The sequence below is a fragment of the Mytilus californianus genome, unplaced genomic scaffold (genome assembly GCF_021869535.1).
Source record: "Mytilus californianus isolate M0D057914Y unplaced genomic scaffold, xbMytCali1.0.p SCAF_2, whole genome shotgun sequence".
NCBI classification, from domain to species: domain Eukaryota; kingdom Metazoa; phylum Mollusca; class Bivalvia; order Mytilida; family Mytilidae; genus Mytilus; species Mytilus californianus.
The window spans coordinates 131,422,319-131,448,103 of NW_026262668.1; the positions used below are offsets into that span (position 1 = coordinate 131,422,319).

Sequence of the window (25,785 nt, forward strand, 5' to 3'; positions counted from 1 at the left end):
TAGACGTGAACATGCATTTATATAACGCATACAACATAAACGTGAACATGCATTTATATAACGCATACAACATAAACGTGAACATGCATTTATATACCACATACAATATAGACGTGAACATGCATTATATAACACATACAATATTAATATTATCAAGCTGTACTGAAATACAGTAAAGGGTATGAAGAAAAAAATATATGGTGATGACGACGTGTGTTTTATCTGTGTTTATATTATACCACGATTGATTGATTGATTGGTGTTTAACGCCACTTTCAACACTATCGTAGTATTTTTTGTGGCGGTCAGTTTTGATTGGGGGAGGACCACTCGGCCACCGAGGCCCCTATCATACCACGAGGGATCATTTTGATTCCTTAATAAAGTGTGAATCTAGTTTGATTATTTCAGGTTTAGAAATGAGTAAGAGTTCAATATCTAACTTGCAACATGCAGGGAGCCAGCTAAGGTTATAAAAAAATGGTATCCCATTAATTCAAATAGAAGGGACTGTAAACTGTAAAAAAAAATAGAAAAAAAAGGCATAAACCCCCAATATCCGATTGTTGGATCAGATATAACATAATCCCTAAATAAGACATCGTTCAAGACGGGCGGCAAACATCTAAACTTAGTTAAGATAATATTCAGTTTGCAATTGAAATAAAGATACCGATAGGACCTTTTGAATTTGATTCTAAGATTGACACAATAAGCTTTATTTAAGGTCGGTATAATATACAACAAAGACATAACATAAGCTATATTGAGCTTGTAACCCAAACCATAATTCAATAGGACATTAAATTAAAAAAGTGCACTTGAAACAAACTTGTAGATAGGACATTCAAATCGAATCAAAGGTGCACTTGAAACAAACTTGCAGATAGGACATTCAAATCGAATCAAAGGTCCACTTAGAACATTAAAATTATATGTAAAAAGCAATAAGCATACAATATGTCATTCATATATAATGACCATGTCTTGTTTTTTCTTTTTTTTTCGAACTGAATTTAATCGAGATTTTTATGTTTAAGGAGTTTAATGGTTTGAGTTAATGAAAATATAATTTTATTAAGGAAATATTGATCATCATTTGAAACAGATATTAACTGTCAGAACACTGGCACTTAATATCTGGCACTCCGACATTTTATTCTATTTGTAAATACTTGAAATAATAGTTCGATACGAATTTCATCATATCGTATAATAAAACTGCCCACATAGATGTGTACTTTTAAAATCAATGCTATATTTTTTCCTGCTTCAGTAAATTCTAGCAATAAGACCTGTCTGACTATGTTGGAATAATTCAAATTTCATTTCATCTACTCCTACAAAAATAGAAAACAGTTTAAATTGAAGTTTACTATTTGAAGAACTTGAATTAACCAATATTCATGTAATTGAGACACTCCTTCCATTCATATAAACCAGACAAATTCAGTTACAGGTTTCGTACTTCGAATGTAAAGAATGACTAATTGACAGTTTTGTTTTTAATTATTAACAAAGGATAGCGATTGTGTAGTACGCATAAGTGTACATATGTCTGCTACTTTGATCACTTCCGAGGAATGGCGAATGTGGAGTTAGTATAGGTCTGATATTTTTATCTCTGCCGAGGAATGGCGAGTGAGAAGTTAGTATAGGTCTAATATTTTGATCACTGATAATGAATCGCGAATGGGTAATACGTAATATATGACCAAATAAGCAAAATGTCGTGACACCATAACACTGTAGATAAATAAGACAGCAAAAGTGGGGGGTTTCTTATCCGCGAGTTGCAAATTGCGAGTTGAAAAGGCCGATTTGCGAGTTAAGAAAGTCGAGTTGCGAGTTGCGAGTTACGAAAGTCGAGTTACGAGTTACGAAGGTCGAGTTACGAGTAACAAAAATATTATGTTTCGCTAATTTCTTAAGAATTATAAATATAAACGGTCGTGTCGTCTGATTTTTTAAACAGAATTTTCAGGTTTACTTCGCATCTAATAAATAATAAATATATGTACCCGAACTTAGTTATACACTGCATGAGGAGGGGTCCCGGTATTTTTATTGCAGGATTTGAAAGAGTTATGTGATACTTATTTATAAGAGTCTATATGTTGCAAAGTTACGCACGCTTAAATTTCTTTCATGAGAGCGACATTGTTCATTTTCTAAAATAAAACAGGATATACTGTAGATTATATTTGCCTTCGGGTTTATATGATCCGTTCAACCTATTTCGACTCTTCAAAATTCAAGAGTCTATCCTAAATTGAGGTAAATTATCTGGCCTTCCAAATTTCGTTTCGATTCCTAACATCACTAAAGAGACATTAATTATCGAAATCCGGATATGGTGTACTAATTTTTTAACCTTTTGTTTGCGGTATACCATCTTTTCCGCAAGTTTATTGTTTTCTGTTTGGTATTAAATTAATAGTTAAGATCCATTTTGTTACATCTGGTGATACGTTTATTTGGCAATCGCCAATGGCAGTCAGCAGAATATAAGAACATCCGTTGTTCGACCTGATACATATAGTCAAATGCGTTTTGTTTAAATATACTTTCTCACGTTTTTTGGTCTTTTGGAAAATGTTTTTTGTGCTGTATTTAGACCCCTCTACCAAGAAATTTGTTTTGCATGCACACGTATGAAAATTGCGGTTTTTATCCAACGCAATCATAGGTTTGAACGTTGTTTTCAATTTAGACTTGTTTATAAGACAAAATATATACCGTACTGAACAAGTCAAGAATAAGAAAATAAATCATGTAGACAAATGAAATATACTTGCAAGTTATCGACATCTCACGGAATATGGCACTGTGTTAGGCCTAAAGTAAATACTTATCAAAGGTACCAGGCTTATAATATTTTCTACGCCAGACGCGCGTTTCGCCTATACAAGACTCATCAGTGACGCTTGAATAAAGGATATTCATTAGTATACCAAGTGCTAACTCTTCGTCTTTCGCAAAGGTTTAGGGTGATATAGGCACAATTGCACATTTAACTTAGGAAAATATCTCATGAATTAGTCAGAAATGTGATATGCTATGTGCTTTATGTTATAAATTAAATAATTTTGAACTTTGTTAACTTTGTGATTCAACCCCGAGCGGAGAGTGCATATATATACCAAATAGTTAATAATCTAGAGGTTCCTGACTTAGGACAGACGCAAATATGCGGCGGGGTTAAACAGCTTTTATGAGCGCCCAACCTTCCCCCTTCACCTCTAGCCAATGAAGACATATATAAATTAAACGTCCACAATTTTGAGTGTCACTGCCAAAAAATAAATTTTGGAGTCCCTAACAAATATTGCCTCTGCAGCTGCCCCAAAGAGCCCACTCTTAACGAAATCTGCGGAAGGGGTCTTTTACTTATATGTACTATAGTTTAGTTGCTATCTCCCTTTACGTTTAATATGACGGTGCTAGCTATGAAATTTAATGATTAAACTACAAGCCATCCGCTGTATTTCAAAAGGCTATGTGTTTCTTCAGAAAACAACCATACTTTGCGTAGTGATTATGTAAGCAATCCATTCATATTTTTTTTACACGAGACTCAGAAGAAGTCCAAACAACAAAAAGAATGAACAATTCTGTATACAATTCTATAAGCAAAAATCATTCAAAAATGTTAAAGAGATACACCAAAAAATTAAAATAGTTTTCCCCATTTTCAGGCCAACTCGACCTTCGTAACTCGTGTAACTCGCAACTCGACAACATGTGAATCTCGCAAAAGTGAAACCGATGAAAGGTGCGGTATATTTTTGTAATCGTTAACATGGAAATGTTCAAAGCAATTATATTTCTGAACAAAATTCTTAGGACGGACTTTCGAGAATGGACATTTATTAAGGTGAAAACAATTCCTTTTTATTGCACTTTTAAACACAATTCATAAAGAATTATAATAATTTGTTACAATAATCATCGTTATCAAGTATATTACTTTTACGTGTCGTCGAACATCTAGACATTTAATGATAATTCCCTGAATACTTTAGGACAGAAAAAAATTCATATGTAAATAACCAAACAAATTTGAAAAGTTATGATAAATATTGTTTATTTCTTTGAAAAATAAAAATTTCTCTCAATCATCATTGTTTGCTGGACAACTTTGCGTCAGCAAACTAGTGTAACATTCTGCATGTGCCTGTCCCAATTCAGGAGCCTGTAATTCATTGGTTGTCGTTTGTTGCTGTATATCATATTTTTTTTTCGTTTTTTGTTTTGTATATAAATCAAGCCGTTAGATTTATCGTTTAAATTGTTTTACATTTGTCATTTCGGGGCCTTTTATAGCTGACTATGCGGTCTTGCTCATTGTTGAATGTCGTACGGTGACCTATGGTTGTTAACTGCTATGTCATTTGGTCTCTGGGGGATAGTTGACAATCATACCACATCTTCTTATTTTCATAATAATAAAATGTGGTTCATCTTTAAACAAACTTAGAGTACGTTTCTTACAAAGCCTCTGATCTCTTTCTAAATAAAAACTATAACGTTATGTATGTTTTTCACTTTTGAGATCATGGGCACTGATCCTGATTATATTGTATAGTCAAATATATGCAATAGAGTTAAAATACTTGAATTGGAAGAGTATAAAGGTCTTTGTAATTTAAATACAGTTTTTTTTTTGGTGATTTTTTGTATAAGTCTTCTTTTACCGTGCTTAAAAAGTCCACAAAATGTAAATTTAAGACCTAAATACTAAAACATTGCATAGCTTTACACCAATTTGAGAATGAAAATTTGGAGTAAGCACATTGTTTATTTTAACACATAGTATACATCTCTCAGGATTGCATAAAATTTACCACACATATTATGTTTCAGTAACTTATATTTTAAACCAGAATGAATGACTTTGTCAAATGCTTTTTTGAAATCGACAAAGCAAGCAAAGTGTTTCCCACCTCTCATACTGGTGTACTTATATATCCATTATAGTTTTTAATACAAACAAACGATCAGATGTTCTATTTTTACTTGAAAAACCAATTTGACATGAATATATGATATTATTTGATTCTAAATACTTATCTAGCCTTTTATTAAGTATTGAGTTAAACAGTTTTCCAATACACATATAATTGCAATAGCTCTATTTTAGATGGATATTCAGCTTTAAAAATCGGACAAACATATGATGATGACCTTTTTTATTGTATTTATTCCTAAAGAAAATAAAAAGATTAAAAAGGTTTTGAATAACGGAGCCAAAATACTAGCACCGCTCTTCCATATTTCATTTGGGAGGCCATCAATACCGACTGCCTTTCCACATTTTAACTTATAAATAGTATCTAAGACCTCTTTGGGGGTTATCCTAAAATCCAGTTCATTGAACGAGATTCTTCGGATTCTATGTGTTATGCATCTTGTCATTTTCGCTAATTCTAGATTTACATTTATCTGGTAATTCATTAAGTGGTTTAAAGTATTTAAACCATACATTTGTATCTACTGTTTTTTTCTGGGCCCTCCTTATTATCATTTTTGAGTGACTTGATTAATTTCTAGTATTCTTTTTGATTATCTTCCCTTAACCCATCAAGACTGTCCAATATATTTTGTTTAAATTCTCTCTTCTTATGCATGTTTACGTGTTTTATTGTATTCTCTATAGCATTTGAAGCATCCTTACATTTGGATCAAAGGGAAATTTAGATAAGAATTTTTCCTTTATCAATTAGTATCTCCGGTTTTGCACTTCAGTCGGCATCAAAGAAGTTTTTATTTTTGTTTACTTTATTTTTCTGTCTTTTGACATCCTAACACAATCAACTACACTTGAACCTGTTGGTTCGATACAAGTAAATTTACCAGAGGAATCATCCTATATTCTACCGTTCACAATACGTAATTTGAAAGAGATGCATAAATCCAGAAGCTGTTAACCTATACTATCAATTGTACTATCATTTCTATATTTATTTTCTTGTATAATATCACAATTATAATTATCATACATTGGAATATGTTCACCTTTTAAATCATCTTGTATAAAATCTGGTTCTGACCCTGTCCTGGCTTGTATTTTGTAAAATTCTAATACCATTGCGAATATCATTCTTTATCAATATACTTAAACCACCAAAGAATCTTGCATTTGTGGATTGTGGTCTGCAAACTGGATAGTACCTATAACTCATATGTGGTTCAGATAACAAAACCACTTCATTTTTCACTATTTCTTGTATAAACATAGGGTCTGAAGTTTTCTCCAGATTTATTTATATTAATCCACCTACATTCCAGACACAAAATGATAAATTTGAAAAATTGTTCGAGTTTGTGTGTTTTTTCTTGGTCATTATTTCCTATGTATCAATTTATACAAGTAATGAACTGTTAAGCAAAATGTTTAAAATACTTGAAGTGGACCTAAAATCAAATCCCTAATATTTTATCTTGAGGGAGAAAGATTATCATATGTTCTAAATAAGGTGAAATGATTTGTTTGAAAAAATTGTCTTGTAATTTCCTCATGCAAGCTGTCAATTAGTTGAAATGAAATGTAATTCTAAATGGCATACAACTTCAACAACATTGACGCATTTTCTTAAATAACTATGCTAAAAGGGAAATTAGATGTGACACTTCATCTTTTTTCTTCTTAATTAAATTATTTCTCTATACCAAATATCAATAAAAGTGAAACATCTATCCCCAGAACTAATATGCTGTCTACAAAATAGAATTTCAAGACAATTTTTTGTAGATAGCGTTTCGAAACATATTTGAAAGACGCATCAGAAACAGCGAGAATGATATCCGTTAGAAAATTCTGAGTGGCAAACCTTACAAGGTCACAAGTTACTGAAGCTTAATTTACTTGGTTAAAACTGTTTTGCTGAAAATTATAACACAGAGGCATATGTCGGATTCTTGTAGCCGAGATGACAAAAACATTTTGAAGGATTGTCATTTAAGGTAAAGTGTACGTAAACAGAATATTTCTCATCCTATTGTAGGCTAACTAACGCATGGTTTCTATGGACTACTATATCCCCACACAACCTTCTGAGTTGGACAGCTTACACGTACCTTCTACTGTCGTATTTGAACTTTTTTAAAAGCATATGAATGTTAATGGGTTGAAAATAGAACCAAGCTCTAACAAGAATGTAAGACATCGAACATGTTTCGGATAAAATTTGTGAAATTTCTGGACATCTCTGAATAGGTCAAGTACCGTCAGGTTGGAAATCTTACCCTTGGGTCTATTAGAGTTCCAGGTTTTGAACTTTTTCTTGATGTTAATTTTATTAATCTTTTGTTAAGTACCTAAAAACTGTTCTTTATATTAAAAGCCAACTATGAGTACCTTTCTTATATTAAAACACTCACAAACTTTAAGCTGTAAGATATTCAAAACATTCGAAGTCAAAAGAAATATAACCGCTGTCTATATATACCATCTTATGGCAATATTATCAAATGAGTACCAAGTATCAATGAGGAATGGAATATATGATATACTCAAAAGAGAAATGAAATATATAATACCTTCATATTGAGGAATGGAATATATGATTTACTCATATTGATGAAAGGAATCTATGATACACTCATATTGAGGAATGGAATATATGATTTACTCAGACAGAGGAATGGAATATATGATTTACTCAGACAGAGGAATGGAATATATGATTTAATCAGACAGAGGAATGGAATATATGATTTAATCAGACAGAAGAATGGAATGACAGAGGAATGGAATATATGATTTACTCAGACAGAAGAATGGAATATATAATTTACTCAGACAGAGGAATGGAATATATGATTTACTCAAGACAGAGAAAGGAATATATGATTTAATCAGACAGAGGAATGGAATATATGATTTACTCAGACAGAGGAATGGAATATATGATTTACTCAGACAGAGGAATGGAATATATGATTTACTTAGACAGAGGAAGGAATATATGATTTAATCAGACAGAGGAATGAAATATATGATTTACTCAGACAGAGGAATGGAAATATATATGATTTACTTAGACAGAGGAATGGAATATATGATTTACTCAGACAGAGGAATGGAATATATGATTTAATCAGACAGAGGAATGAAATATATGATTTACTCAGACAGAGTGATGGAATATATGATTTACTCAAACAGAGGAATGGAATATATGATTTACTCAGACAGAGGAATGGAATATATGATTTACTCAAGACAGAGAAAGGAATATATGATTTAATCAGACAGAGGAATGGAATATATGATTTACTCAGACAGAAGAATGGAATATATGATTTACTCAGACAGAGGAATGGAATATATGATTTACGAGGAATGAAATATATGATTTACTCAGACAGAGGAATGGAACATATGATTTACTAAGACAGAGGAATGGAATATGATTTACTCAGACAGAGAAAAGAATATATAATTTACTCAGACAGAGGAATGGAATATGATTTACTCAGACAGAGAAAGGAATATATGATTTACTCAGACAGAGAAATGAAATATACGATTTACTCAGACAAAGGAATGGAATATATGATTTACTCAGAGGAATGGTAAATATAATGTACTCATACACACAGATTGATAAATGGAAGATATGCTCTGGTGGAGAGTTGTCTTATTGACAATCATACCACATCTTCTTATTTTATAAACACTGAGGTTAACAATAAAAACTGTATAAGATACACACAGAATGACGAATATACTATACAAGAAGAGGAACGGAAAATCTTTCATATTTCTATGTAAATCACGAGAAGAGAACGAACAAGTAAAACATTTTCTTAAGAGAACTTTTCGGTACTTTGTATTTTTTAAAGTACATGTAAATAAATCTTATTAACCTGGAAACATACAAATATAACAATTATCCATTATTCAACAAACTTACCACATCTTCTTTTTTATATCTAATCAGATTGCCAGATTTTATAATTAAAACTACTCAAAGGGCAAATTTTACTGCTAGTATTAATTTTTAGTGTGGAAAGAGGAAACGTGACTTTATTAAGTTAATTTGGTACAACTGGAAGGTTTCATCATTTTCCAGACTACGTGAAATTTAATACAATAAATCTGTATTCTGACAAATGAAGAAGAAATAGAAGTTTAGACTATGAAATTAATGAAGCTTGATAAAGATAAACTGACATCAGTAAAGAATCAATTAGCATGTGCATAGTTTGTAAAATATTCATTCTTTTATTAAACGATTGAAATCTTTCATTAACCACTTTTGTCACTTGCACACACACGCCATTAAAAGGTACTTTGTTCAAGTATCTAAAGAAAAATCAAATACATTCATCATATACGTATACTTGTCTAATAATGGAATTATTAAGCAGATCATTCCCTGAAATTCCACACTCCAACAAAATTAGAATATGTTTCATCCATAAAGCTGTCAGCTGACCTGTGACCGAAATTAGATAGGCGTAAAATGCAAGAAAGCTTTATTTCATCTAAAAATGTTTGTCCTAAGTTATATTTTGATTTTATTTTGATATCTATGAACTTGGAATTATACTCTCTGCACGATCAAGAGCTCTGAATGATGATATGCAAAGTTTCGAAGCTAGACTAGACCTCTAGGTTGCCTCTCTGACGTAATAGTAAGAACCTGAACAACTCTTATGTAGGGTTAAAGTATTAGTATGGTAAAGCAATTCAATATTGACGGAAGATGGAATCTCTGTGATTCCTTCATGACTTGTTATAGACTGACATAGTGGTCATGTTTGACAATCATAACGCTGTGATGCCTTCATGACTTGTTATAGACTGACATAGTGGTCATGTTTGACAATCATACCTCTCTGATGCCCACAAGACTTGTTATAGACTGACATAGTGGTCATTTTGGACAAACAATCATACCTCTGTGATGCCTTCGTGACTTGTTATAGACTGATATAGTGGTCGTGTTTGACAATCATATCTCTGTGATGCCTTCAAGACTTATTATGGACTGACATAGTGGTCATGTTTGACAAACAATCATACCTCTGTGATGCCTTCATGACTTGTTATAGACTGACATAGTGGTCATGTTGGACAAACAATCATACCTCTGTGATGCCTTCATGACTTGTTATAGACTGACATAGTGGTCATGTTTGACAATCATAACGCTGTGATGCCTTCATGACTTTTTATAGACTGACATAGTGGTCATGTTTGACAATCATACCTCTCTGATGCCTACAAGACTTGTTATATACTGACATAGTGGTCATTTTGGACAAACAATCATACCTCTGTGATGCCTTCATGACTTGTTATAGACTGACATAGTGGTCGTGTTTGACAATCATACCTCTGTGATGCCTTCAAGACTTATTCTGGACTGACATAGTGGTCACGTTTGACAAACAATCATACCTCTGTGATGCCTTCATGACTTGTTATAGACTGACATAGTGATCATGTTGGACAAACAATCATACCTCTGTGATGCCTTCATGACTTGTTATAGACTGACATAGTGGTCATGTTTGACAATCATACCGCTGTGATGCCTTCATGACTTGTTATAGACTGACATAGTGGTCATGTTTGACAATCATACCTCTGTGATGCCTTCATGACTTGTTATAGACTGACATAGTGATCATGTTGGACAAACAATCATACCTCTGTGATGCCTTCATGACTTGTTATAGACTGACATAGTGGTCATGTTTGACAATCATACCGCTGTGATGCCTTCATGACTTGTTATAGACTGACATAGTGGTCATGTTTGACAATCATACCTCTGTGATGCCTTCATGACTTGTTATAGACTGACATAGTGGTCGTGTTTGACAATCATACCTCTCTGATGCCTACAAGACTTGTTATAGACTGACATAGTGGTCATTTTGGACAAACAATCATACCTCTGTGATGCCTTCAAGACTTGATATGGACTGACATAGTGGTCATGTTGGATAAACAATCATCCCTTTGAAATGCATACAAGACTTGTTATAGACTGACATAGTGGTCATGATGGACAAACAATCATACCTCTGTGGTGCCTTCATGACTTGTTATAGACTGACATAGTGGTCACGTTTGACAAACAATCATACCTCTGTGATGCATACAAGACTTGTTATAGTCTGACATAGTGTCATTTTGGACAAACAATCATGCCTCTGTGATGCCTTCAAGACTTGTTATAGACTGACATAGTGGTCATGCTCGACAAAGGCATACTGCCTACAAGACTTGTTATAGACTGACATAGTGGTCATGCTCGACAAAGGCATACTGCCTACAAGACTTGTTATAGACTGACATAGTGGTCATGTTTGACAAACAATCATACCTCTGTGATGCCTACAAGACTTGTTATAGACTGACATAGTGGTCATGTTTGACAAACAATCATACATCTGTGATGCCTACAAGACTTGTTATAGACTGGCCCGAGACCACAGTTATTTCGTAGTGCATTTCTTTTAGACAATAAATTCAAATTAAGAAAATCGCACCTGCTCTATCTCAAAAAGATTTTTACAGTGTAGTGTACTACTATTGATACAAATAATATCAAAATTATAGAAACTTCTACCAGCTCTAACTCAAAATATTGACAATTCTGTGTTAAGGGGGGCTAAAATTCAGTTTGACAGCTTCCGACATTCTAATTTTTGACCTTTTTTAACAGGACCAAATCACTACTTAACATAAAGATTCAGCACCCAAATTTTTTTAACATGTAATTTCATCCCCTTACTTAATATTTCATGCATAAAATATCAAGAAATAAATTGGGAAAGTGTATCAAAAAAAAGTGCAAGTTATACACTGTTCACACTAGGGACTATATTCGTAGACAACGAAAACCAAAGGACGATAACTGTGTCCTTGGACCTAATAGGATAGAAAGACTTGACCAATTTTAATAAAACTTTGCATGACCTAAGCTTAGGCAATTTTAAGATAGTTGGCCAAGTTTCATGGCCATAGGATATATATTATAGAAACTAGGGCCATTTTAATATTGAAATTTGGATGTTTATTTTTGACGTTTAAATCAAATATTTTCAACTGTCAAGATTTTGCCCTAAAAAATTTAAATATTGCAAAAATTTGCTTTTTAAATACTCTTGAATTTAATATAATAAGTATTCAAAGCAACGGAACACTCATTTGATTTATCAGATTTATTACAGTTATTCAAAAGTCAAATTTATATGAGCCTGTGCCTGAAAATAGAGATTTTCGAATTAAGGGAAGCCTTACATAAACATGCATTTTTTTCAACCAATTTGAAGTTTTTGAAGGTTTTTAACCATACATTATTCTTCCATATATATTAAATGTACTTTAAATGTAAAGAAAAGTTACAAAAAGCATACCACATGAGTATAAAATGGTCTTAGGCCATGTAAGACTGAGAATTATTTAGAGTCGATTTAGGCCGTAGCCCATATTTACATATAAAAATGCACACAGAGGCTATAAGGAATTGAAATTTGTTACTTTTTGCTCATTTCTATGCTAAGATGTCATGATACAAGAAGTCTAATTGCAAAAGGACTCTTGAATTCAACTTTTTTTTGCAGACAGTATGGTCTGATGACCAGTTTTTCACTTTTCAATGGAAAACTTGCATGTAGTTTTAGTCTCATTTGGCATATATTTGAACCACTTACTATCCTAAAGAACAAAATTATGCTTGCATATGAAATGAATAGGGTGTACTGATCATTGTAAAGTGTTTTTTTTACAGATTTAGTGAAATATTTGTGACGGACTACAGATTTTATGTACAAAGCTCTTCACATTTCACATACATCAAACAGGCCGTTTAACCAGGGACATAAATACAAATATTCTGCACATTTTTTCTGTGATAATCTACTTTTCTCTAGATTCCGAGTTCACAAATGGTTAATTAAATTTGATTTAAGCATAGAAACACAAATATCAGGAACATAAAAAGCTGTCAGATAGAAAGTCAGCATGGCTCTTAGGCATAAAATGGAAACTGCTTTAAAATGCTTATTTTAGCCGTATAATGCCAAAATGGGACATTTTAACAGAATTTCTGTCAAACAAAGATGTAAATCCTTTACTTTTATTGAGTTTGACAAATTGAAACCAGAAAACCATTCAGGAAAGTTGCCAAAGTACAGAATCTACATTTACGGAATTCATCTCTTAGGCCCGAGAACACAGTTATTTCGTAGTGCATTTCTTTTAGACAATAAATTCAAATTAAAAAAATCGCACCTGCTCTATCTCAAAAAGATTTTTACAGTGTAGTGTACTACTATTGATACAAATAATATCAAAATTATAGAAACTTCTACCAGCTCTAACTCAAAATATTGACAATTCTGTGTTAAGGGGGGCTAAAATTCAGTTTGACAGCTTCCGACATTCTAATTTTTGACCTTTCTTAACTGGACCAAATCACTACTTAACATAAAGATTCAGCACCCAAATTTTTTTAACATGTAATTTCATCCCCTTACTTAATATTTCATGCATAAAATATCAAGAAATAAATTGGGAAAGTGTATCAAAAAAAAATGCAAGTTATACACTGTTCACACTAGGGACTATATTCGTAGACAACGAAAACCAAAGGACGATAACTGTGTCCTTGGACCGACTGACATAGTGGTCATGTTTGACAAACAATCAGACCTCTGTGATTCCTACAAGACTTGTTATAGACTGACATAGTGGTCATGTTTGACAAATAATCAGACCTCTGTGATGCCTTCATGACTTGTTATAGACTGACATAGTGGTCATGTTTGACAAACAATCAGACCTCTGTGATTCCTACAAGACTTGTTATAGACTGACATAGTGGTCATGTTTGACAAACAATCATATCTATGTGATGCCTTCATGACTTGTTATAGACTGACATAGTGGTCATGTTTGACAAACAATCATACCTCTGTGATGCCTACAAGACTTGTTATAGACTGACATAGTGGTCATGTTTGACAAACAATCATATCTATGTGATGCCTACAAGACTTGTTATAGACTGACATAGTGGTCATGTTTGACAAACAATCAGACCTCTGTGATTACTACAAGACTTGTTATAGACTGACATAGTGGTCATGTTTGACAATCATACCTCTGTGATGCCTTCATGACTTGTTATAGACTGACATAGTGGCCATGCTATACAAAGAGTCATACTGCCTACAAGACTTGTTATAGACTGACATAGTGATCATGCTGGACACCTACAAGATTTGTTATAGACTGACATAGTGGCCATGCTGGACAATCAAACATGACAGTGGACTTACTATAGCCTTCAACAACTTTGCTGCAAGGAGATAATTAACAGCTGTCCTTTTTGGACATAAGCCTTCCAACATCTATTTTTTTTAGAGATCTAATTGAACTTCATTTTCATATTTCATTAAATATCTGACAAACACTAAATATTCTATCTGCTTGCACCCTATTTTTTTCAGTCTTACCGGACCACTACCTTCCTAATTCCTTCTATTTATTACATTGAGTTTTCTTGTTCTGTTTAGAGGCCCTAGAAAAATTTCCCATGCTTGAAGTATATGTTCTTATATTTTTACATTTATGGAGAATTACCTATATAGATAAACTTCTTGTGTGTTTATCCTCTTTTGGACTGTCAGTGGGTTGAAACTGTTATTCAATATGTAATTTGTTGATATAACCCTTCACCATGGCAACACTCTTCAATGTGTATTCAACACGTAACTCTTGGATATTACCCTTCATTTATGTTTTTCAATGTGTAATCAACATGTAATTTGTTGATATTACCTTTCACCCATGTTCTTCAATGTGTAATCAACATGTAATTCGTTTATATAACCCTTCACCATGGCAACGTTCTTTAATGTGTAATCAACACATATTTTGTTGATATTATCCTTCACCCATGTTCTTCAATGTGTAATCAACATATAATTTGTTGATATTACCCTTCACCCTTGTTCTTCAATGTGTAATCAACATGTTATTCATTGATATTACCCTTCACCCATGTTCTTCAATGTGTAATCAACATGTAATTCGTTTCTATAACCCTTCACCATGGCAACACTCTTCAATGTGTAATCAACACATATTTCTTTGATATTACCCTTCATCTATGTTCTTCAATGTGTAATCAACACATAATTTGTTGATATTACCCTTCACCCATGTTCTTCAATGTGTAATCAACACGTAATTTGTTGATATTACCCTTCACCCATGTTCTTCAATGTGTAATCAACACGTAATTTGTTGATATAACCCTTCACCCATGTTCTTCAATGTGTAATCAACATGTAATTCATTGATATTACACTTCGTCAATGTTCTTCAATGTGAAATCAACATGTAATTTGTTGATATTACCAATCACCCATGTTCTTCAATATGTAATCAACATATAATTTGTTGATATTACCCTTCACCCATGTTCTGCAATGTGTAATCAACATGTAATTCATTGATATTACACTTCGTCAATGTTCTTCAATGTGTAATCAACATGTAATTTGTTGATAATACCCTTCACCCATGTTCTTCAATGTGTAATCAACATGTAATTCGTTTATATTACCCTTCATCCATGTTCTTCAATGTGTAATCAACATATAATTTGTTGATATTACCCTTCACCCATGTTCTTCAATGTGTAATCAAAAAGTAATTCATTGATATTACACTTCGTCAATGTTCTTCAATGGGTAATCAGCATGTAATTCGTTGATATTAGACCTCATAAATGTTCATCTTCACACAAATGTACAGTTTGCAATGAATTCTATTCAAACTGGCCCCTTTTGGGAAGCTTTTAACTTGCAATCAAGTGAGCTTTTGTTCCATGTAAGAAGGTCTAAACACATCTTTAAAATGAAGAACAACAATAAAATCTATGTATTTTTGGCATTTAATATGTAATGTGTTATGAATTAATTACCACATAATCCTCCATTTCATATATTACTGAAACACTGATTTATAATATTGTTTCATGTCATGGAACCTTAATGTATTGAACAGCATATAAAACTGGTAGAATGTTAACCTCAACACAGGAACACAGTTAACAACGTGAAACATGTTTAATTTATATCTGACATAAATGACAAATGATATCAGAGATGACATAAAGTTATGTATATGTCTATTAGCACTACTTCCATTGTTTCTTGATGGACATATTCTTCTCTGAATCTTTCTGCATAACCTGTAATGATATAAACATTAAATTTATCTTTCTATAATATAATACATACCATCTATTAGGGATTTTATATTTGTTTAAAAGAGATGATTATATTATTGATCTATAAAGCATGCTTCTTATAACAGAATTTCTGTCAAATGTTTACAAATATTACATGTATTTATAAAGGTTACTCAGGGATACGTGTATTTGTTTACTTAAAGCATGTGTGCTTAAATTAAAACGTGTTTATGCTTAATTTGATTGGATAAACAGTAAGTTATTATCGGTTTAGGTAATATTAATCATGATAATTTCATGCTAGAATTTAAGTGCTTAATTATAGTACAGGTAGTCTAGAACTGTCATTTCTGGTTCACCTTTCCGACAGTACAGTATCGTTTCCCACCCACCCACCCGTTACTGAAAAAAGTATGGTTTCTCATCCACCCACCCTGTACTGAAAAAAGTATCGTTTCTCACCCACCCACCCTGTACTGAAAAAAAGTACATATGTTATGTAGTAAATAGTATGATCTGTTTTACTGTAAAAACAAATTTCTTCACCTTAGAGAATACTTTTCTATTGTAGATTGTATTTATATGTGAAGGCAGTGGACGATGAGAGCAAAATGGAAATTTGTGTTTTATTTGTAATAAAAATAAGCTTTCTGTGCTGTCGGGATGAGCTGATAACCAAATAATGGTGTTGAGTTTTTCTTTATAAATGATTTATGTTTATTTGAAGTGTTGAATAAGAACATAAAGGATATCATTTAATATTCTTGGCAGATACAACAGCATTTTGTTTTACATCAATCTTAAACAGCTTAACTTAACAACTTACGAATGTGGGTGACTAATCCTATATACTACAAAGACACACATCTAACTTATCAGTAGCTTACTACATTTGCTTTTCAGCTGTAAACATTTTGGTATCAAATTGATAGATTTATAAATTGGTTGTTTGGTTTAATGCAGCTGCATACAATTTGTGTCAGTGGAGAATGTTACAAATTACATCCCACTGTAAATGACAAAAGACTTGAACCCAAGTCCCAGCACTGATATGTTGCAATGGTCATGACAAGCCAGAATGATATGTTGCAATGGTCATGACAAGCCAGCACTGATATGTTGCAAAGGTCATGACAAGCCAGCATGATATATTGCAATGGCCAGGACAAGCCAGCATGATATGTTGCAATGGTCATGACAAGCCAGCATGATATGTTGCAATGGTCATGACAAGCCAGCACTGATATGTTGCAAAGGTCATGACAAGCCAGCATGACATATTGCAATAGCCAGGACAAGCCAGCATGATATGTTGCAATGGTCATGACAAGCCAGCATAATATGTTGCAATGGTCATGACAAGCCAGCACTGATATGTTGCAATGGTCATGACAAACCAGCACTGATATGTTGCAATGGTCATGACAAACCAGCACTGATATGTTGCAATGGTCATGACAAGCCAGCACTAATCTGTTGCAATGGTCATGACAAGCCAGCACTGCTATGTTGCAATGGTCAGGACAAACCAGCATGATATGTTGCAATGGTCATGACAAGCCAGCACTGATATGTTGCAATGGCCATGTCACCTGCACTTTATGTCAGAATATATCAATTTTATAGATATTGAATACTCTTTGAAAAACAAGGCACCTTGTACCCCTAAGTTTTATAGATAAGGAATACTCCCTGAAAACAAGGCAGATTTTGTACCCCTAATTTTTATAGATATTGAATACTCTCTGAAAACAAGGCACCTTTGTATCCCTTATTGTGTTTTCAAAGCAAATTTAGACATTCCCATTGGAAGTAACAATGGTTTTCACTTATAAGAATGTATTCCACCATCTGTCAGTCTAGATAGTACACAGCACATTGGCCTAATGGTATATCAATAGATTTAAAATATGCAACATATTGTGATACACCAACATGCCAAATATCACAGTATACGTCAAAACATAAGATACTTCTTACCTGGATGAACCTAAATTTTAAATAATTATCAATTTGACCAAAGTCAAAATATGAATTATGATGGTAAGCAACACATATGCATTGTCTTATGATAAAACATTCACAGCCTCCAGCCAAATATTATTAATTCTCTTTCAAAAAAACAACAAATTTGTGACAAATTTATGGCCAGAATTTGTCTTTATGTAAGTAAATAAATAATTTGAATATTGGGGATAAATGTCAGTCAGTATTGTTGGTACCAGACACATCATCTAATGATGTTACAACCATAAGCCAAATATATCTAGATGGTTTTAATTCACAATTCTGTTGTTTCTTTAAATCTTTAAAATTTACATAGCAAAACTAGTTCAAAAATTTATATATTTTGACCTTGACATAAAAGGTCAAGGTCATGTTTTTCATCACATTGCAGAACACGTTTTTATGATGGCTCACCAATATGTCAAATATTAGACAGGTAAGTGTCAAGAGAAAAGGATCAACAACAAGCATTCTGTGAGTATTGCATGGCAATACCTAGTCCCTTACAGGTTAAAAGTTCATTGTATTGGATTAAAAGGCTAACTTGATCTATAACTTGTCATGATGTAAACTATATTTCAAATATCAAGTCAATATCTTCAAGCATGACGAAAAAAAGTGTTGAAAACTGATTATTTAAGTGAATCCAAGGACAATAACTCTGCACAAAACCATCAGACCGGAATAAAATTTGAACTTGTTCTGTAACTTGTCATGATAAAACTTTATACCAATTATCAAATCAATATCTTCAAGCATGATGAAAAAAGTGCGGAAAACTGATTATTTGAGTGAATTTTCTAAGTTCAAGGACCATAACTCTGCACAAAATCATCAGACCAGAACAAAATTTGAACTTGTTCTGTAACTGGTCATGATAAAACTATATACCAATTATCAAATCAATATCTTTATGCATGACGAAAAAAACTGCAGAAAACTGATCATTTGAGTGAATTTTCTAAGTCCAAGGACCATAACTCTGCACAATATTATCAGACCGGAACATATTTCGAAATTGATCTGTAACTTGTCATGATAAAACTATTTAACACATTTGAAATCAATATCTTCAAGCACGAAGAAAAAGTGTGATAAACTGATTTGCCAGACTGACGCATGGACAGACAGATGGACAGAGTGCAAACCTAAAGTCCCCTTCAACTTCGTAGGTAGGGGACTACTAAGCAAAAGAAGACATCAAATTAGATTGATTGATTGATTGTTGTTTAACACCACTTTCAGCACACTTGGCTTTATCATGGAAGCTAGTTTTTATTAGTGGAGGATGCTGGAGAGAACAAGCGACCTTCAGCAGGAAAACTGGCAATCCATGTCAATTAAGTCAAATACACCTGCCGTATACAGGGTTCAAACTCACAACACAATGTTGACAGGCTAGTGATACTGCAGGTGAACTACTTAAAACTACTTGCACACCTAGGCCCTAAATCTTGAAAAAAAACATAATGATTGATCACGTAAGTTGAGGGCATTTCAAAACATTTCAGTTTTTGAAGGATCTTCATTTTATAATGTTAGAAAATATCCATTCAAAGTGATGTTTGGAGTCTTCATAAAAAACATGTATAAGGAGTTTCCATTTTTATTTGAAAAAAGACTCTTAAATGGATTTTAAGATGGATCGACACAACATTTTGTTTAATTCAAGCATTTGAGATAGCAAAAACTAAAAATCCATTACGCAATTTGAGATTTAAGATAGTAAGTGGTAGAGCTTATTGTCAGGTGTCACTGTAATGTACATGATGTATAGTTGTACCCAGTAATTAGAATGTTAGTAGACAAGTAATTAGTATTATATATCTGTAATTTGTTTACTCATTATTATTCTCATACATCATTAGGACATGTCCATTACTACTCTTTCTCGATCCATCAAAATTTCTCAGCAATTTTGACAGGACAGAATTTCGACCTAAATGTAAACTGTCTGTGCTATGAATACAAATCTTTAAAATGAACATCAATAATATGACAAAATTACAATTCTGTTTCAAATACACACAATTATTCCACCACATTTTGCTTTTGTATTACTGTTTATTTAGTGTTCGTTATCCATTTGGCAGTATGGATTTTCTGATAATGTAAATACTGGAAAATTGATATCAATTTGTTTTACAACATTGAAACTGACATCCAAGATACAAGTTACATTTCAAGTAATTGATCTGTCAGAAACTGAAAAACTTCTGCTCCTATTTTAACCTTAATTTATTCCAGCAGACTAACGTTCTAGTTACATAAGGGAACTATATAAATCTGATCTATATAAACCAAACCAAAGACATGGAAATATTTGGTTAAATTACTATAAACATAAACAGTAAAATATTAATGAGGGTCATGACAACTCTTATAGAAGTATTCTGTATTTTTTTCAAGAACTGAAAATTTTCACTAAAAATATAATTCATATATTTCTACTGATCTATCTAGTAAATTCTCTCTTAACTATGTAAGCCAAAAGAACAAGTCCTACAAAAATGTTGTGTACCATTTTTAAAATAAATAATACATTTTCAATTGTAAATCTGTAGACAAAGTATGAGGTCAAGGTCAGGTGATATCTTGCTGGCATGTAGACATTTCTTAAATCATTTTTACTATACCATTCAGATGACATGTACACTCTTTTTAATCTGGAAGTGAATACCTATAGACTATCATAAGTTTTAAACAAGACCTATTACTTATGGTAATCAAAAAACAGACCAAAACACAAAAGCTAAATATTGACAAGTGAACCATGAAACTGAGGTCAAGGTCAGATTATACCTGCCAGACAGACATGTACAACTTACAATCATCCCATACACCAAATATAATTGACCAACTGCTTATAGTATTTGAAACAGATCAAAACACAAAAACTTAACATTGACCAATGAAACATGTAAATGAGGTTAAGGTCAGATGATACCTCCCAGACAGACATGTACATCTTACAATCATTCCATACACCAAATATAGTTGACCTACTGCTTTTAGTATTTGAAAAACAGACCAAAACATAAAAACTTAACATTGAACAATGAACCATGAAAATGAGGTCAAGGTCAGATGTTACCTGCCAGACTGACCTGTACCCCTTACAATCATTCCATACATCACATATAGTTGACCTACTGATTATAGTATCTGAGAAGCGGACTAATCATGTAACTTTAATCTTGATCACTGATCCATGACATAAATATAAAATAACTCTCTTCCATAGAAGCTAAGAAAAATTTGATGAAATTTTCTTTGGACACTGAGTGTTTTTAAATTTCAAACTTTTGGCAAACAGGTAGTGGCTGCACGGCCAATGTAATAAATTGCTTCGCCAAGCACAGCTGGATACGACCGCAGAGGTCCAACCCTGAACAGTTGGGGCAAAAAAGGACGCAATATTCGCGCTTGAAACAGGTCTGAATTTGGATCGTAATTAAATATTTGACACATAAAAGGTTTCTGACACAGAATAACTGTGAACTTGGTTATTTGATTTGAATTTATATTCAATTTTTGGCTTCTGTGCAATATACTTTGCTGTTGCGAATTGACCCCCCCCTCCCCCCACAAAAAACAATAAAAAATTTACCCCCTTTTTTTTTTGCTTTTGTGCAATACACTATCCTGTTGCGTATTAACCCCCCACACACACTTTTTTTTTGCCAAAAAAATAATATTTAAAGAATTTTTCATTTTAATTTCTGAAATCTGAAATGAGAAAAAATTGACCCCCCACAATTTCTTTTTACCCTCCCCCCCCTTTATCCCCCAAAAAAATTCTTTCTCACAAGATAGGATCATAATCTCAATTCAAATTTCCAATGGAGTTTGAAACCATAATTACCCATTTTAAATTTACCATAGTGCTAACTTAATCTATTTTATAATAGAATTTAAAATATGGTGTCAAATCTTTCATATGGATTTTTTTGTAAAAAAAAAAGATTTGCAGATATTTTTACTGGTCTTCCTTTATAAATATGCATTTCTTTAAACATAATTTAAAGGCAGTGTAAGGGAGGTAATCAAAACGTTTTATTTGGATTACCTCCCTTACACTGCTTTTAAATTGTCTTAATTGTTCATTAACCATTACTTTATACATAATTTAAAAGCAGTGTAAGGGAGGTAATTCAAATGATGTATTTGAATTACCTCCCTTACACTGCTTTAAATTATGTTTTGTACTAAAGTATTTGTCCATTAACCAGGACACCTTTGTTTTTTACCCTTTTTTGCCCCTAATTCCTAAACGGTTTGAGCCATAACCCCCTAAAGCAAATCCTAACCATCACTTTGTGGTATGGAAACTTGTGGTATAATTTCAGAGAGATCCATACACCTTTCCACAAGTTATTGTCTGGAAACTAGAAAAATGCTTATTTTTGGCCCCTTATTCCTTCACTGTTAGTACCATAACCCCCAAAATCAATCCCAACCTTCCTTTTGTGGTATTGAACCTTATGGTAAAATTTCATAGATATCCATTCACTTAAACTAAAGTTATTGTGCAATAAAATGCTCCGCAGGGCGCAGCTTGATAAGACCGCAGAGGTCAAACCCTGAACAGTTGGGGCAAGTATGGACACAACATTCAAGCTTGATACAGCTCTGAATTTGGATTGTGATTAAATATTTGACACAGCATAGGTTTCTGACACAGAATGAATGTGGTCTAAGAACTTAAAAATTTTAAATTGGACATTCACCTATTATGGTCCAATATCCAAAATCTAAATACATGGTTAGATTCAGCATATCAAAGAACCCCAAGAATTCAATTTTTGATGAAATCAAACAAAGTTTAATTTTGGACCCTTTTGACCTCAATGTGGACAAAGTTGATAACGGGGCCCTAAAATCAAAAATCTAAATACATGGTTAGATTCAGCATATCAAAGAACCCCATATATTCAATTTTTGTTGAAATGAAACAAAGTTTAATTTTGGACCCCGATTTGGACCAACTTGAAAACTGGGCCCATAATCAAAAATCTAAATACATGTTTAGATTCAGCATATCAAAGAACCCTAAAAATTCAATTTTTGTTAAAATCAAACTAAGTTTAATTTTGGACCCTTTGGACCTTAATGTAGACCAATTTGAAAACGGAACCAAAAATTAAGAATCTAAATACACGGTTAGATTCGGCATATCAAAGAACCCCAATAATTCAATTTTTGATGAAATCAAACAAAGTTACATTTTGGACCCTTTGGACCTCAATGTGGACCAATTTAAAAACGGGGCCCAAAATCCAAAAACTTAATACACGGTTAGATTCAGCATATTAAAGAAACCCAAGAATTCAAGAATAAAACCCCATAGAAATTGATCAAGAAATAAGCAATTTATACGAAGTATCTTCTTTTGCACAATACTGTGCAATTGAATATTTCTTGCTATTGCGCAATACTGTACAATTGACAATTTCTTGCTATTGCGCAATATTGTGCTATTGGATATTTCTTGCTATTGCGCAATACTGTGCAATTGAAGATTTCTTGCTATTGCGCAATACTGAGCAATTGAAGATTTCTTGCTATTGTGCAATACTGTGCAATTGAAAATTTCTTGCTTTTTGCACAATACTTATTATATAATAATTTACACATCCTGTTTGGTATGTATCTCCTACCATATCATTATTATTTGCTTTTAAATATTAATCAGAAATAACCAACTGAAAATGGAAAATTTTAAAAGAAAAAAAAAAGGAAAAAAAGAATAAAAAAGAAAAAAAATCCCCCCCCCCCAAATTTTTTGAACCCCTTATGATTCATCACCCCCAAACTCAATCCCAGCCTTCCCTTTGTGGTATGGTACCTTGCAGTACAATTTCAGAGAGATCCATACACTTGAACACAAGTTATTGTCTGGAAACTAGAAAAATGCTTATTTTTGGCCCCTTTTTGGCCCCCAATTCCTAAACGTTTCGGGCAATTACCCCCAAACTCAATTCCAGCTTTCCCTTTGTGATATAGAACCTTGTAGTACAATTTCAGAAATATCCAAACACTTACACACAAGTTATTGTCATGAAACTAGAAAAATGCTTGTTTTTTGCCCCTTTTTTGGCCCCTAATTCCTAAAATTTTGAGGCAATTACCCCCAAAATCAATTACAGCCTTCCCTTTGTGATATGGAACCTTGTGGTACAATGTCAGAGAGATCCATACACTTACACACAAGTTATTGTCTGGAAGTTACAAAAATGCTTATTTCTGGCCCCTTTTTGGCCCCTAATTCCTTAACTAATGGTACCATAACCCCCATAATCAATCCCAACCTTCCTTTCGTGGTATTGAACCTTATGGTAAAATTTCATGGAGATCCATTCACTTAAACTAAAGTTAGAGTGCGAAAACCAATGTGTCTTCGGACGACGCCGGACGACGCCAGATGACGACGACGACGACGATGACGACGCCAACGTCATACCAATATACGACCAAAAAATTTTTAATTTTTGCGGTCGTATAAAAACCAATGTTTCTCCAGACGACGACGACGATGCCAGTGTCATACCAATATACGACAGCAAAAATTTTTTGCGGTGGTATAAAAATTGGTCACACGTTTCGTTTCAACAGTTGTAGACCAAAAATAAAATCATTCATTCTGCCTGTAAGCAATTTTTCTAAACTATATCATCATTCTTGTGTATGTTTTATTCATACAAGCACTTAGAGAATCTTTCTTAAGCAATCAATTGTCTCGTATCGACAGCAGAAACACCTTAAGTTTTTTTACACAACTTTTTAACATGTTCAAAGTGCAAAACATGATGGCATGAAAATTTTATCAGCTGGAAAGAAAACCCATCATCTTAAATCTAACATAAGTATATACAACAAGAGTTGACATACTGAAAATCAAACTTGCTTAAATGTATATGATTGAACAAAGGTTTAAAGTTTTTTTAAATCAAGGTCATACAATAGGTATGATAAAAACTTAAAACTGATCTATGAACAATGACAATGAGTTCTAGAGACAAATTAAGTTAACCTTATATTTAAAGTAACTCAAAAACTGACTTGATCCCAAATATTTAATTTTGATCAATGAACAATGCAAATGAGGTCTAGGTCATGGGAACCATACTAGACTGACATTTAAGCCTTACTTTGATTTTAAACTGTCCTCATCATGAAAACTTAATGTTGAGCAATGAACAGTGTTATGATCAATGAAGTTAAGACATGTACATCCTACAATGATTCTGTACACCATAGACAGATGACCTATCAGTTATATTATTTGCGAAACTGACTTTATCATAAACTCTAAGAGTTGATAAATGAACTTTGAAAATGATGTCACGGTCAGATAAACCAAATCATTTTTTAAATGTTGAATTATTTGAAACACTAAAGTTTTGGACCTCAGTTATAGATTGCCTTAGTCTTATTTGGCACAACTTTTTGGGGAATTTTAGGTTTTAATTCTCTTCAACTTTGTATTCAATTTGCCCTTCCAACTATTCTGATGTGAGCATTACTGATGAGTCTTATATGTAGA

The 25,785-nt window shown here is 32.8% G+C and overlaps 1 protein-coding gene across 1 annotated transcript in view; it reads right to left on the minus strand.

Annotated features, from left to right (window-relative positions):
• Positions 1 to 16,092: 16,092 nt before the first annotated feature.
• LOC127731045 (26S proteasome regulatory subunit 8) overlaps positions 16,093 to 25,785 on the minus strand; it is a 37,441-nt gene continuing 27,748 nt past the window's right edge. The window contains exon 13 of the mRNA XM_052239818.1: positions 16,093 to 16,232. Within this exon, the coding sequence (XP_052095778.1) occupies positions 16,179 to 16,232 (54 nt within the window). The 3' untranslated portion in view covers positions 16,093 to 16,178. The remainder of the gene's footprint in view (positions 16,233 to 25,785) is intronic.